The 15,372-nt window shown below is 43.6% G+C and overlaps 1 protein-coding gene across 7 annotated transcripts in view; it reads left to right on the top strand.

Moving 5' to 3' along the window:
• Positions 1-15,372, top strand: part of LOC108440598 (SH3 and multiple ankyrin repeat domains protein 2-like) — a 285,653-nt gene that overhangs the window by 215,590 nt on the left and 54,691 nt on the right. For all 7 annotated transcript variants that reach the window (XM_037540113.1, XM_037540117.1, XM_037540115.1 and 4 more), the window contains one exon: positions 10,656-10,791. In XM_037540113.1, the coding sequence (XP_037396010.1) occupies positions 10,656-10,791 (136 nt within the window). The remainder of the gene's footprint in view (positions 1-10,655; positions 10,792-15,372) is intronic.

Here is a 15,372-nt window from a genome sequence, read left to right as displayed (position 1 = left end):
TGTTTGTTTTTATTTTGTTACACATGCAGACTGATTGTTGTGGGTTTTTCACTCCTTCTGAGGACTGACCCTCACACACAGCCTGTGTGTGTGTGTGTGTGTGTGTGTGTGTGTGTGTGTGTGTGTGTGTGTGCGCGCTCTGCAGTATCATGACTCATATCCTCTCCTGCACATCAGCTGTGTGTGAGAAAACCCTCAGAGAGAGAGAGAGAGAGAGAAACAGAGGGAGAGACAGAGGAGAGAGAGGCAGACAGAGAGACAGATAGAGAGGTAGACAGAGGAAAGAAGACAAATAGAAAGAGAGATCAGAGAAAACAGAAAGGAGAGAGACAGATAGAGAGGTAGACAGAAGAAGAGAGACAGATAGAAAGCGGTAGACAGAGACAGACAGACAGATGAGAGAAAAGAGAAAGTCAGACAGAAAGGAGAGAGACAAATAGGAAAGAGACAGATACATAGAGGAGAGAGAGGCAGGCAGAGAGGAGAGAGAGAGACAGATAGAAAGAGATAGACAGAGACAGACAGATGAGAGAAAAGAGAAAGGTAGACAGAAAGGAGAGAGAGACAGATAGAGAGATAGACAGACGAAGAGAGAAAGGCAGACAGAGAGACAAAGAGAAAATGAGAGCGATTTCAGATTCCGAACTTTGGACTTTGCGTTTCATATTTCATTTACATTTATGCTGCTGTTCTATTGATTGTACTGGAGGTGATTGACCTCACAAATGCGCTTCTGGAAGAATGGTCAAAAAATTCCCATAAACACTAACCCTTGTGGAAAACCTTCCCAGAAGAGTTGAAGCTGTTATATTGGATGTCACTTAAGTTCATATGCTGTGAAGCCAGATGCCCGAATACTTTTGGAAATATAGTGTATGTATTATTATGTCACAGATTTTGGATCTGAGTGTGTGACTGTGCGGTCTGTATACTGAACACATTTGTGGATCATAAAGACACAGTTTGACCAGTTTTAGAGCCAAAAAACTCTAAAGAACTTTAGAGTAAACATTGTGCTCCATGTTGTGTATATTGTTAATATTCCTCGCAGTGCTGGGAGTGTGGTGATGTATTTTCCGTGATTGTTCCGGTCTCATTAGAGCAGATGTGACGTGTGCCCTGGCTGTATCTGCGTGTGGAGGCTGGCTGTGCTTTCTCCGCTTGCTGGATTAGGAAAGCATGCAGTAGATATTAATTATTCATGACTGATTTGTGGTTTTCCTCACGCTGATGTTGAGTAATGCTGCTGTGTGCAGAGGGGTGGCCACGGAGCGCTCTGAGGTCTGTGGTTGTGGGTTTAGACGGTGTAACCCTAACCGGAGAAAATTTGTGATTGTTTTTTAAGAGGGTTGGAAACTGGAAATTTTTTTTCTCTTTTATCATTTATTGTTTAATTTATACTTTGTAATAAAAAGCAGTTTTATTGTTGACACTGTCAGTTTTTTCAGTTGCTTCATATCAGTAATAATAAATAAAATAAATAAAAGTGTACACAAAAGAATCGCAGAATGGGGCATGAAAGACACGGACTTCCACAGTTTTGAGTGAATTTCACTCTTTGTCTGTAGTTTGTATTTGTAGTTGAATTTTCCTCATGCAATTAACGAGTGCAGGGACCTTTCTTTCTGCTTCTGTAGTTTTGTTGTTTCTGCATATCAAGTGTTTTCAGGTGCTATCAAAGCTGCAGTGGAGAAATTCTCGGGTGCTGTATCTCCGTCAATACTCCACATAAATGGAGATATGAGTGCCATCAGGGCCGGACTGGGAGGGTTGTTCAGGCCGGGAATCCTGGCGGGACTCGACCCACACACTCCATAACTTTACTGCTACTGAGACCTGATTGGTTATTGTTACTGCTACTGAGAGATGATTGTCTAGAGTTACAGCTACTGAGTGCTGATTGGTTAGCGTTACTGATACTGAGAGCTGATTGGTTATCATTGCTACTGAGCATTGATTGGTAACTGGTACTGATACTGAGAGCTGATTGGTTAACGTTACTGCTACTGACAGCTGAATGGTGAGCGTTCCTGCTCCTGAGAGTTGATTGGTTAGCGTTACTGCTACTGAGAGCTGATTGGTCAGCATTACTGCTACTGAGCGCTGATTGGTAAGTGTTAATGCTACTGAAAGCTGATTGGTCAGCATTACTGCTACTGAAAGCTGAATGGTCAGCATTACTGCTACTGAGCACTGATTGGTCAGCATTATTGCTACTGAGAGCTCATTGGTTAGTTTTACTACTACTGAGAGCTGATTGGTTAACATTTCTGCTACTGAGCGCTGGTTGGTTAGCATTACTGCTACTGAGAGCTGATTGGTGAGCGTTACTGCTACTGAGAGCTGACTGGTTAGCATTACTGCTACTAAGCACTGATTGGTGAGTGTTACTGCTACTGAGAGCTGATTGGTTAGCTTTACTGCTACTGAGAGTTGATTGGTCAGCATTACTGCTACTGAGCGCTGATTGGTCAGCATTACTGCTCCTGAGAGCTGATTGGTCAGCATTACTGCTACTGAGCACTGATTGGTCAGCATTACTGCTAATGAGCACTGATTTGTCAGCATTATTGCTACTGAGAGCTCATTGGTTAGTTTTACTACTACTGAGAGCTGATTGGTTAACATTTCTGCTACTGAGTGCTGGTTGGTTAACATTACTGTTACTGATTGCTGAGTGCTATTTGCTGAATGCTACTGCTACTGAGCACTGATTGGTCAGCATTATTGCTAAAGAGTGCTGATTGGTCAACCTTTCTGCTACTGAGAGCTCATTGGTTAGTGTTACTGTTACTTGGAGCTGATTGGGTAATATAACTGCTGCTAGTTGCTGATCGGTCAGCATTACTGCTGCTGGGCGTTGATTGGTTAATGCTACTGCTTCTAAGTGATGATTGGTTAGCATTACTGCTACTGAGTGCTGTTTGTTTAACATTACTGCTGCTTGGGGCTGATTGGTCAGCATTATTGCTACTGAGCACGGATTGGTCAGCATTATTGCTACTGAGTGCTAATTGGTCAGCGTTACTGCTACTGAGAGCTCAGTGGTTAGTGTTACTGTTACTGAGTGCTGATTGGTTAGCATTACTGCTCCTTAGAGCTGATTGGTTAACATTTCAGCTACTGAGTGCTGATTGGTTAACATTACTGCTGCTGGGTGCTGATCGGTCAGCATTACTGCTACTGAGTGCTGATTGGTCAGCATTACTGTTACTGAGTGCTGATTGGTTAGCATTACTGCTCCTTAGAGCTGATTGGTCAGCGTTACTGTTACTGAGAGCTGATTGGTTAGTGTTACTGCTACTGAGTGCTGATTGGTCAGCATTACTGTTACTGAGTGCTGATTGGTTAGCATTACTGCTACTGAGCGCTGATTGGTTAGTGTTACTGCTACTGAAACCTGATTGGTTAGTGTTACTGCTACTGAAAGCTGATTGGTTAGTGTTACTGCTACTGAGAGCTGATTGGTTAGTGTTACTGCTACTGAGATCTGATTGGTTAATATTTCTGCTACTGAGTGGTGATTGGCTGACATTACTGCGGCTGGGTGCTGATCAGGTAGTGTTACTGTTACTGAGCGCTGATTGGTGAGCGTTACTGCTACTGAGAGCTGATTGGTTAGCGTTCCTGCTACTGAGTGCTGATTGGTTAGCGTTACTGCTACTGAGAGCTCATTGGTTAGTGTTACTGTTACTGAGAGCTGATTGGTTAACATTTCTGCTACTGAGTGCTGATTGGTTAACATTACTGCTGCTGGGTGCTGATCGGTCAGCATTACTGCTGCTGACCGCTGATCGGTCAGCATTACTGCTGCTTACCACTGATTGGTTAACGCTACTGCTACTAAGTGCTGATTGGTCAGCATTACTGCTGCTGGGTGCTGATCGGTCAGCTTTACTCCTACTGACCGCTGATTGGTTAACACTACTACTACTAAGTGCTGATTGGTCAGCATTACTGCTGCTGGGTGCTGATCAGTCAGCTTTACTCCTACTGACCGCTGATTGGTTAACACTACTACTACTGAGTGCTGATTGGTTAGCGTTACTGCTACTGAGAGCTGATTGGTGAGCGTTACTGCTACTGAGAGCTGATTGGTTAGCGTTCCTGCTACTGAGTGCTGATTGGTTAGCGTTACTGCTACTGAGAGCTGATTGGTTAACGCTACTGCTACTAAGTGCTGATTGGTCAGCATTACTGCTGCTGGGTGCTGATCGGTCAGCTTTACTCCTACTGACCGCTGATTGGTTAACACTACTACTACTGAGTGCTGATTGGTTAGCGTTACTGCTACTGAGCGCTGATTGGTGAGCGTTACTGCTACTGAGAGCTGATTGGTTAGCGTTCCTGCTACTGAGTGCTGATTGGTTAGCGTTACTGCTACTGAGAGCTCATTGGTTAGTGTTACTGTTACTGAGAGCTGATTGGTTAACATTTCTGCTACTGAGTGCTGATTGGTTAACATTACTGCTGCTGGGTGCTGATCGGTCAGCATTACTGCTGCTGACCGCTGATCGGTCAGCATTACTGCTGCTTACCGCTGATTGGTTAACGCTACTGCTACTAAGTGCTGATTGGTCAGCATTACTGCTGCTGGGTGCTGATCAGGTAGTGTTACTGTTACTGAGCGCTGATTGGTGAGCGTTACTGCTACTGAGAGCTGATTGGTTAGCGTTCCTGCTACTGAGTGCTGATTGGTTAGCGTTACTGCTACTGAGAGCTGATTGGTCAGCATTACTGTTACTGAGTGCTGATTGGTTAGCATTACTGCTCCTTAGAGCTGATTGGTCAGCGTTACTGTTACTGAGAGCTGATTGGTTAGTGTTACTGCTACTGAGTGCTGATTGGTCAGCATTACTGTTACTGAGTGCTGATTGGTTAGCATTACTGCTACTGAGCGCTGATTGGTTAGTGTTACTGCTACTGAAACCTGATTGGTTAGTGTTACTGCTACTGAAAGCTGATTGGTTAGTGTTACTGCTACTGAGAGCTGATTGGTTAGTGTTACTGCTACTGAGATCTGATTGGTTAATATTTCTGCTACTGAGTGGTGATTGGCTGACATTACTGCGGCTGGGTGCTGATCAGGTAGTGTTACTGTTACTGAGCGCTGATTGGTGAGCGTTACTGCTACTGAGAGCTGATTGGTTAGCGTTCCTGCTACTGAGTGCTGATTGGTTAGCGTTACTGCTACTGAGAGCTGATTGGTTAGTGTTACTGTTACTGAGAGCTGATTGGTTAACATTTCTGCTACTGAATGCTGATTGGTTAACATTACTGCTGCTGGGTGCTGATCGGTCAGCATTACTGCTGCTGACCGCTGATCGGTCAGCATTACTGCTGCTTACCACTGATTGGTTAACGCTACTGCTACTAAGTGCTGATTGGTCAGCATTACTGCTGCTGGGTGCTGATCGGTCAGCTTTACTCCTACTGACCGCTGATTGGTTAACACTACTACTACTAAGTGCTGATTGGTCAGCATTACTGCTGCTGGGTGCTGATCAGTCAGCTTTACTCCTACTGACCGCTGATTGGTTAACACTACTACTACTGAGTGCTGATTGGTTAGCGTTACTGCTACTGAGAGCTGATTGGTGAGCGTTACTGCTACTGAGAGCTGATTGGTTAGCGTTCCTGCTACTGAGTGCTGATTGGTTAGCGTTACTGCTACTGAGAGCTGATTGGTTAACGCTACTGCTACTAAGTGCTGATTGGTCAGCATTACTGCTGCTGGGTGCTGATCGGTCAGCTTTACTCCTACTGACCGCTGATTGGTTAACACTACTACTACTAAGTGCTGATTGGTCAGCATTACTGCTGCTGGGTGCTGATCAGTCAGCTTTACTCCTACTGACCGCTGATTGGTTAACACTACTACTACTGAGTGCTGATTGGTTAGCGTTACTGCTACTGAGAGCTGATTGGTGAGCGTTACTGCTACTGAGAGCTGATTGGTTAGCGTTCCTGCTACTGAGTGCTGATTGGTTAGCGTTACTGCTACTGAGAGCTGATTGGTTAACGCTACTGCTACTAAGTGCTGATTGGTCAGCATTACTGCTGCTGGGTGCTGATCGGTCAGCTTTACTCCTACTGACCGCTGATTGGTTAACACTACTACTACTAAGTGCTGATTGGTCAGCATTACTGCTGCTGGGTGCTGATCAGTCAGCTTTACTCCTACTGACCGCTGATTGGTTAACACTACTACTACTGAGTGCTGATTGGTTAGCGTTACTGCTACTGAGAGCTGATTGGTGAGCGTTACTGCTACTGAGAGCTGATTGGTTAGCGTTCCTGCTACTGAGTGCTGATTGGTTAGCGTTACTGCTACTGAGAGCTGATTGGTTAACGCTACTGCTACTAAGTGCTGATTGGTCAGCATTACTGCTGCTGGGTGCTGATCGGTCAGCTTTACTCCTACTGACCGCTGATTGGTTAACACTACTACTACTGAGTGCTGATTGGTTAGCGTTACTGCTACTGAGCGCTGATTGGTGAGCGTTACTGCTACTGAGAGCTGATTGGTTAGCGTTACTGCTACTGAGAGCTCATTGGTTAGTGTTACTGTTACTGAGAGCTGATTGGTTAACATTTCTGCTACTGAGTGCTGATTGGTTAACATTACTGCTGCTGGGTGCTGATCGGTCAGCATTACTGCTGCTGACCGCTGATCGGTCAGCATTACTGCTGCTTACCGCTGATTGGTTAACGCTACTGCTACTAAGTGCTGATTGGTCAGCATTACTGCTGCTGGGTGCTGATCAGGTAGTGTTACTGTTACTGAGCGCTGATTGGTGAGCATTACTGCTACTGAGAGCTGATTGGTTAGCGTTCCTGCTACTGAGAGCTGATTGGTTAGCGTTACTGCTACTGAGAGCTCATTGGTTAGTGTTACTGTTACTGAGAGCTGATTGGTTAACATTTCTGCTACTGAGTGCTGATTGGTTAACATTACTGCTGCTGGGTGCTGATCGGTCAGCATTACTGCTGCTGACCGCTGATCGGTCAGCATTACTGCTGCTTACCGCTGATTGGTTAACGCTACTGCTACTAAGTGCTGATTGGTCAGCATTACTGCTACTGGGTGCTGATCGGTCAGCTTTACTCCTACTGACCGCTGATTGGTTAACACTACTACTACTGAGTGCTGATTGGTTAGCGTTACTGCTACTGAGCGCTGATTGGTGAGCGTTACTGCTACTGAGAGCTGATTGGTTAGCGTTCCTGCTACTGAGTGCTGATTGGTTAGCGTTACTGCTACTGAGAGCTCATTGGTTAGTGTTACTGTTACTGAGAGCTGATTGGTTAACATTTCTGCTACTGAGTGCTGATTGGTTAACATTACTGCTGCTGGGTGCTGATCGGTCAGCATTACTGCTGCTGACCGCTGATCGGTCAGCATTACTGCTGCTTACCGCTGATTGGTTAACGCTACTGCTACTAAGTGCTGATTGGTCAGCATTACTGCTGCTGGGTGCTGATCAGGTAGTGTTACTGTTACTGAGCGCTGATTGGTGAGCGTTACTGCTACTGAGAGCTGATTGGTTAGCGTTCCTGCTACTGAGTGCTGATTGGTTAACATTACTGCTGCTGGGTGCTGATCGGTCAGCATTACTGCTGCTGACCGCTGATTGGTTAACGCTACTGCTACTAAGTGCTGATTGGTCAGCATTACTGCTGCTGGGTGCTGATCGGTCAGCATTACTGTTACTGAGTGCTAATTGGTTAGCATTACTGCTCCTTAGAGCTGATTGGTTGACACTACTGCTGCTGACCGCTGATTGGTTAATGCTACTGTTACTGAGAGCTGATTGGTTAGCATTACTGCTACTGAGCGCTGATTGGTTAATGCTACTGTTACTGAGAGTTGATTGGTTAATATTTCTGCTACTGAGTGGTGATTGGCTGACATTACTGCCGCTGGGTGCTGATCAGGTAGTGTTACTGTTACTGAGGGCTGATTGCTTAGCGTTACTGCTACTGAGCACTGATTGGTGAGCGTTACTGCTACTGAGCGCTGATTGTTTAACATTTCTGCGACTGAGTGCTGATTGGTCAACATAACCGCTGGTGGGTGCTGACTGGTCAGCATTATTGCTACTGAGTGCTGATTGGTCAGCATTAGTGCTACTGAGTGCTTATTGATCAGCATTACTGCTACTGAGAGCTCATTGGTTAGTGTTACTGTTACTGAGAGCTGATTGGTTAACATTTCTGCTACTGAGTGCTGATTGGTTAACATTACTGCTGCTGACCGCTGATCGGTCAGCATTACTCCTACTGACCGCTCATCGGTTAACACTACTACTACTAAGTGCTGATTGGTCAGCGTTACTGCTACTGAGCGCTGATTGGTTAATACTCCTTCTACTGAGCACTGATTGGTTAACGCTACTGCTACTGAGCACTGATCAGTTAACTCTTCTCCTACGGAGTGCTGATTGGTTAACGCTACTGTTACTGAGCGCTGGTTGGTTATCGCTACTGCTCCTGAGCATTCATTGGTTACTGATACTGCTACTAAATGCTGATTGGTCAGCATTTCTGCTACTGAGAGCTGATTGGTTAACACTACTGCTACTGAGCGGTGATTGGTTCACACTACTGTTACTGATCGCTATTTGCTGAACACTACTGTTACTTAGCGCTGATTTCTTAACACTACTGCTATTGAGCACTGATTGGTTAATGATACTGCTACTAAGTGCTGATTGGTTAACTCTACTGCTGCAGAGCGTTGATTGGTTAATGTCTCATGCCCTGTCGTTGAGTTTTTAATGGAAAAATGTGAACTCTATGCTATCATGGATGTGCATAACAAGCCAACCAAAAAGAATTTGCCATTTAGAAAACACACTTTTGGAGAAGGTCTGGCTCCAGACATGCACCACCAGCCTAGTGACGACATCAGTGCCGCTCTACCACGACAGTGTTTTTGTCGGTTTTATGAGAAAACCAGTGAAACATGAACTGCTCGGCAACAAGAGCCACACTGGATGTATATTAACGTTGTCATACCGATCATAAGGTAATGGAAATGTTCACATTAAAACCTCCCACAGCGATAAGACTTGAATGTCGGGTTTATTCGCAGGAAAAAAACAAACAGGCTACTGCTGAAACTCATCAAAACCATCCTGAAGATGATTAGTTAGGAATAAAACTTGATGGTTTTGCTTCCTACCTGGAATTGGCATAGTGGATGCCATTAGAGACCACTAGGAAACGAACAAATGTGTCTGGAATCAGTTCCAAAACACCTGATTAAACAACCTCCATGGGCTGGAGGTAAGGGAACCGGCCCTGTGACTGGAAGGTCGGTGGTTTGATCCCCTTGAGCAGGACACCTAACCCTCCACTGCTCCCCGGGTACTGTGGATAGGGCTGCCCACCGCTCCCGGGCAAGTCTGCTCACTGCCCCCTAGTGTGTGTGTGTGCGTGTTCACTAGTGTGTATGTAGTGTTTCACTGCACGGATGGGTTAAATGCGAAGGTGAAATTTCCCCGCTGTGGGACTAATAAGGGTCACTTTAACTTTAAACTGTGATATGAACCCATGAGGAAAACACAGAACACCATTAGTGACTAAGGTTTCCGTGCCGTTGGGCGGCTTCTGCCGTTGTTGCAGAGAGTGCATATGCACGTGACGTCACTGAGGCTTAGAGAGCAGGTCTGCAGCCAGACTCTGCCTCATTTTTGAGTGCAATGTGTCTTTAAAAGTTTATGAAAGTTAAATGTGGCTCATATTTTTGTCTGCTGATCACACTGTTTAAACGTGTCAGCGTCCGACGCAGGACAGTGAAGAAAACAAAAGGCATTGTAATCAGTTTCTAATCTCATCTCTGATCTGTTGTTAATTATCCTAAATATCAAGTAATTATGCGGTGTTAGATCAGTCTTATACAATGGTGTTTCACAAAAGTAAAATCATATAAGTAATGAATAAAACTGTAATATTTAGAGAAAAAAGTTATCAATAATTAGATAATAAAGTCACACACAGACACATCTTCTAAGCTGCTTCTCCTTCTGGGTCACGGGGGGTTGCTGGAGCCTATCCCAGCTGTCACTGGGCAGAACGCTGGATACACCCTGGACAGGCCACCAGTCCATCACAAGGCAGATAATAAAGTCATATTTTTAAAATTTTTTTTAGCATACAGTCATAATATTACGATGATGATGCGTAGTGCACCGCAGTTCCACTCCTTCGAGATTCATTGTCTTATTTTCTTGAAATATTATGACTTTATTCTCAAAATCTTGTGACTTTGTTCTCGAAGTCTGCTGTGTTTAATATTTTAACAGTGGCCCTAAAACACAGGTGTACCATTAGATACTAAAACTGTCTCATTTTTTTAAGCAAATCTTTCAGTTTATTGATCATTCCATCCTAAAACATTGACATTGAGGTGTTGAGGCATTGACTTTGCATGACCTTATCGTTCTCAGCTTGTATTGCACACCTGATTTGGTCGTGCAGGTTTCTCCTCTACAACATCCAGAGGATATGAGCCTTTGTCTCTTGTGAGGCCACCCAGGTGCTCGTTCAGCCTCTTGTCTCCTCTAGGCTTGACTAAATGCAGGGAATCTTTAAAAGTTAAGCTTTAAAGGTGTTTACTGTATGTTCACTGCGCATGTTTGTGTTTTCAGGTGAATCAGGAGAACGTGGTGAAAGTGGGCCACAGGCAAGTGGTGAATATGATCCGGCAGGGAGGAAACCGGCTGGTCATTAAAGTAGTGAGAGTCACCAGGAACCTAGACAATGACGACACCGCCAGGAAAAAAGGTACCGCCACCTTGTGTCCTCTGTTAAAGTTTTCAGAACCTCAAATGGCCAGTTATGTCGGCTACATGTCCAAAAGGTCAAGAGCCTCTACTCTTCTGGGAAGGCTTTACATTAAATGTTGGAACATTGCTGTGAGGATTTGATTGAGCATTAGTGAGGTCAGGTGCTGATGTTGGATGATCAGTTCTGGGTCAATCCAACTCATCCCAGAGGTACTGGGTGGAGCTCCATCACTCCAGAGAACACAGTTCCATTGCTACACAGCCCAATGCTGGAGGGCTTTATACCCCTCTAGCCCACGCTTCGGGATGATTATCAGAGTGGAGATTCATCAGTGTCGAGTGTTTATTTAAGGTGGAAGTCTGAAGTCACCAGCTTCTTGTTTGAATTTTCCCGTTTCACCTTAAACGGTGCCTGAGGCACCAGAATGTAACTGTTGCACCATTTAAGATGGAACGGGGAATTTCAAATGAGAAGCTGGTGAATGAGAAGCTACTTTAGCAGATTGCAGATTAAACATATCAGGAAACCAGCTGGAGTGATTATAAATGCAAATCAGTCCATTCGTCTCCAAATTATAGATGTTCGTCTTAAACCTCTGTCTTTGCCGTTTTGTAGCTACTAGCTGGGCAAGACTGTTGTCTATGTTGCTATGGTGACCAGCAGTCTGCGCTGATCTTCAGGGTTAAAGGGTGAATCAGCAGTTCTACATTAACTCCAGAGTTTAAGACCATTTACTGTTAAACTGTGTTGAACGATCAGCTGAGCTTTATTTTTCTGTAAAGGAGGATTATTTTATTATTAGCTACTAATCTATTTCAGCTGGGGAGCCACAAACAGGACAGCAAGAGAGCCACATGTTGCTGATCCCTGGTCTATACCTACTACCCATACATAAAAAATTGTTTCGTTAGTGACAATTTTAGCTCATTTTAGCAGAACTCAAAAAAACAGCCAGTACATGACCAGTAAACACATCTCTAAACAAATCATCAGTCTTTACTTCAAAATAATAGGATCTAACTGCTCAACATGTGGCCATGAGGGACAGGGATGCAGCCTCACTTCCTGCTGTAAAATATAAATTATAGAGGTTAGGGTTTGGGTCAGACTATTCTCAATAGAAAGTACCCTATAAATGATGATTCTGTGTATCGTAATATGCTGCTGTAGATCTGAATGGTGTTTTAGGTCAGGCTGGCGTGTTTGAGTAGTAGCTCTTCTGGGCCTGCTGCCCAGCTTAAGGACATAATGCATTCATCAGAGGGCACATACAGAGTGCCAGCCTGCACTGCCAAAGTCCTGCCAAACGCCCGTTTGGCACATGGCGCTCTCAGACTAGCACCGCAGATTGGCCATCTGGCACTTCAGACGCTCAAGAGCGCCCTCCTGCTGGCCTGGTCATCATGGCCAAAGAGATGAGGCCATGGGGGACTCCGGAGTGCCAGGAAGTCCCAAAGTTCACACTTGTGGTTCTGTGTACTTCACAAGTTCATGTGCTTTTCCGGAAAGTGTTCAAGTGTCTGATTTCTCAGACGTGCAGAAGTACAGTGCACAGGACCATACTGAACACTAGGCCTCAGGAAAATGATAGATTTGTAGATGCATCATGATTCTCGCTTGAAAGATTCTGAATCGATTCACAAAATGTCATAATTGGATCTTTACATTGGCTGTGTGTTTACTGAAAAACAAACTGCCATGTGTCACACACAAGTCAGGCCCATGTAACAGTCTTATTTGGCCTGCAGAATGATTTTACTTCTACTATTACTTGCCTGTTTCACCCTGAGATGCACTACAGTCCCCAGCATCCACTACATAAGCCACGTTTACATGCAGCCTAATAATCCATTAATAATCCAACTAATAGCTCAATCGGAATAGAACACATCCATGTAAACACTTCAATAGGAATAGTCTAATCAGCTTGAGGCCATTCGGAAAACAGTTTCTATCCAACTGAACGAGGTGGGTAGTCCTGTAAATAATCCATTAAATAGAAGAATAATATCTGTGTAAACGCCTGTATCTGATTACATTTCCCTATCGGAAAGTTTAAGCGCATTCTGCATGTGCATCGCGTCATAGTGAGAGTTTATACTGTTCAACGTGGCGGAGCAGAAACTGGTCTACAGAAGTTCATGCTCTGATCTTTAAAAGATGGTGGTGGGTCGGAGGTCCAGCTTATCTGTCTCAGAACACAACGTCTTCCTCTCTGCCTTCTTTAATAAGGACATGTGAAAGACGTTTTCCTGAGTCCATTTTAAAGCCATTAAAAACACAAGCACTGCTCACTGCTGCTCATCTCACTCTGACTGGACTTCATGTGAGGTTTGTTGTCATGGTAACGTCTACTGTAAGTGGTTCTCTACACATGCGCGTCATTTTGCATTGGATTACTTATAGTGAGCATGTAAACGAAGATTTTCCATCAGAAAATGTTTGAGTACAGTGAGCATAAACACCTCAGTCTGAATCTGTAATCGGATTAGCAAAAATCTTTGCATGTAAACAGCCATAGTGTCGTTCTGACCCTCATCGGCAATCTATTTACCTGCGGTTGCACAAGCAAAAACTAATTAAAGCAAATAGGCAGTTTTTAAAAAAACTACCTAAAACAATTGATTTTACTTAGAATTATTATTGAATTATTATTGAAGTATTCAGTACCTATTTTGCTGTTGTAGTTTTGGCATATTTTGAATAAACAATGGTCCATTTGGGTCAGGGCAAAATGTTAAGTGAAAATGAAGTAAAAACACAGCTGGCCCACAGATTTGCTGAGAGTTTTTCATGCGGTCCTTTTAGTGGTTGAGTTTGACACCCCTGTTTTAGATTACTTTGGAGGGCCCCGGCCATGAAGAGGAAAGAAGTGCAGAAGCTCACAATGCATGCAAGTTACAAATTGCATGTATATAAAGTGAAAATGGCTAAAATCATTGTAAATGTACCCTTTGTAGGAACCTGGGGTCGTATTACAGAAACTTACAGAAAGCAAATCTGAGCTTAATTTAGGAATGTTATTTTACAGCATCGCATCTCCAGTTAGGAAACCTTCACCTATTTGATCAAAGTTGACAAACAACTGTCATGTCTGTTACCTAGCAACTGACCATACGCATACAGCTGAAACGTGAGCATGTAATTAATCAAATTAGTTAGCCAGACAGCTAACATTTGGTACCATTACTGATTTAAAAAATTCAAACAAAAAGCACTATAAACTTGAAGTTAACAATGTTGAATCAGCACCCCCTGCTGTTTACCAGAGCATTGGCAACTTTCAGTTTCAGTCTCCATTTCCCAAACGGTCCGAGTAATAATTAACCAGCAGTTTGTGATCAAGTCAGTCAGATAAGCACTGTTACTGATGTAAGGTCAAACTAAACTAAAGTGTGGTAAACTGTAAGTAGTGAATGCTGTGAGAGCACCCCCTGCTGTTTATCAGAGCATCATCACTCCCCAGTTTCAGTCTCCATTTTCCAAACACTTTAGCTGAGTGCGCTAACATTCCTCCTCCTATTAAACAGCCACACGTTTAGCTCCGTCTCCTCATTATTCACCACCATCACTGTAATATTTCATCATCAACATTAACACAGGAAGGTGATGAGAGGGGGGTGGATTTTGAGTCAGCAGCATCTGAGATTTTTAAAATGCAGAGTTAGAAAAGAAAAACATCTCCCACTGAAAGCCGCATTTTACAGTAGAAATAAATGGAGCTCATTATGCTGGTAGTGAACTACGCTGCCTGACTCAGCCGGCTAAAAACCATAGAAACTGATCTTAAACAGAATTTAGGACCTTGTTGGGGTTCATCCTAAAGTTAGGACAGGATTTAGGAGGTTTAGTCTAGATAAGATGTTTGTGTGATGCTGTTTTCTGAGCTGGAGTTAATGATGAGATTATGAAGGGAGGAGCTGATATTCTGGAATAGATGCTGTCCGAAATTCAGTCCGTACTGAAGTCATCATGGAGACTAAACAGATAAGAATTCAGACTAAAGAAGTTTCTGTAACATGGCCCCTTTTTTAACAACCATCCCAGTCGGCTAACAGGCTGATTTGATAATATTAGGATTAGAATTCAAGTTTAAAAATTTCTGAATGATAAAATATTTTAAATCTCGCTGACTTTCCAGTTACACCTGGCTTAGCAGCAAAAATCTTGACATCATAATTGATTCAGATTTATCATTCGATCAACACATAGGCAGCATCACTAGAACAGCTTTTCTACATCTTCGCAACATTGCCAAGATAAGAAATGCCCTATCCCTGCGTGATGCAGAAACACTAGTACATGCCTTTATTACTTCCAGGCTAGACTATTGTAACGCACTACTGTCAGGATGTACAAGCAGGAATCTAAGCAAACTTCAACTAGTCCAAAACGCCACAGTCAGGGTCCTAAAACTAGAAAATTTCATCATATCAGTCCAGTGCTATCATCACTTCATTAGCTGCCTCTAAAATTCCGTATTGATTATAAAATTCTTTTATTGACGTATATTTTATTGACTCGCTCCTGAGTACCTGCAAGACCTTATTTCCTATTACAAGCAATCACGACTACTCA

Source organism: Pygocentrus nattereri, chromosome 7, assembly GCF_015220715.1.
Source record: "Pygocentrus nattereri isolate fPygNat1 chromosome 7, fPygNat1.pri, whole genome shotgun sequence".
In the NCBI taxonomy this organism is placed as follows: domain Eukaryota; kingdom Metazoa; phylum Chordata; class Actinopteri; order Characiformes; family Serrasalmidae; genus Pygocentrus; species Pygocentrus nattereri.
The sequence above is the reverse complement of the archived record's forward strand: the minus strand, read 5'-3'. Positions and strand labels throughout refer to the sequence as shown.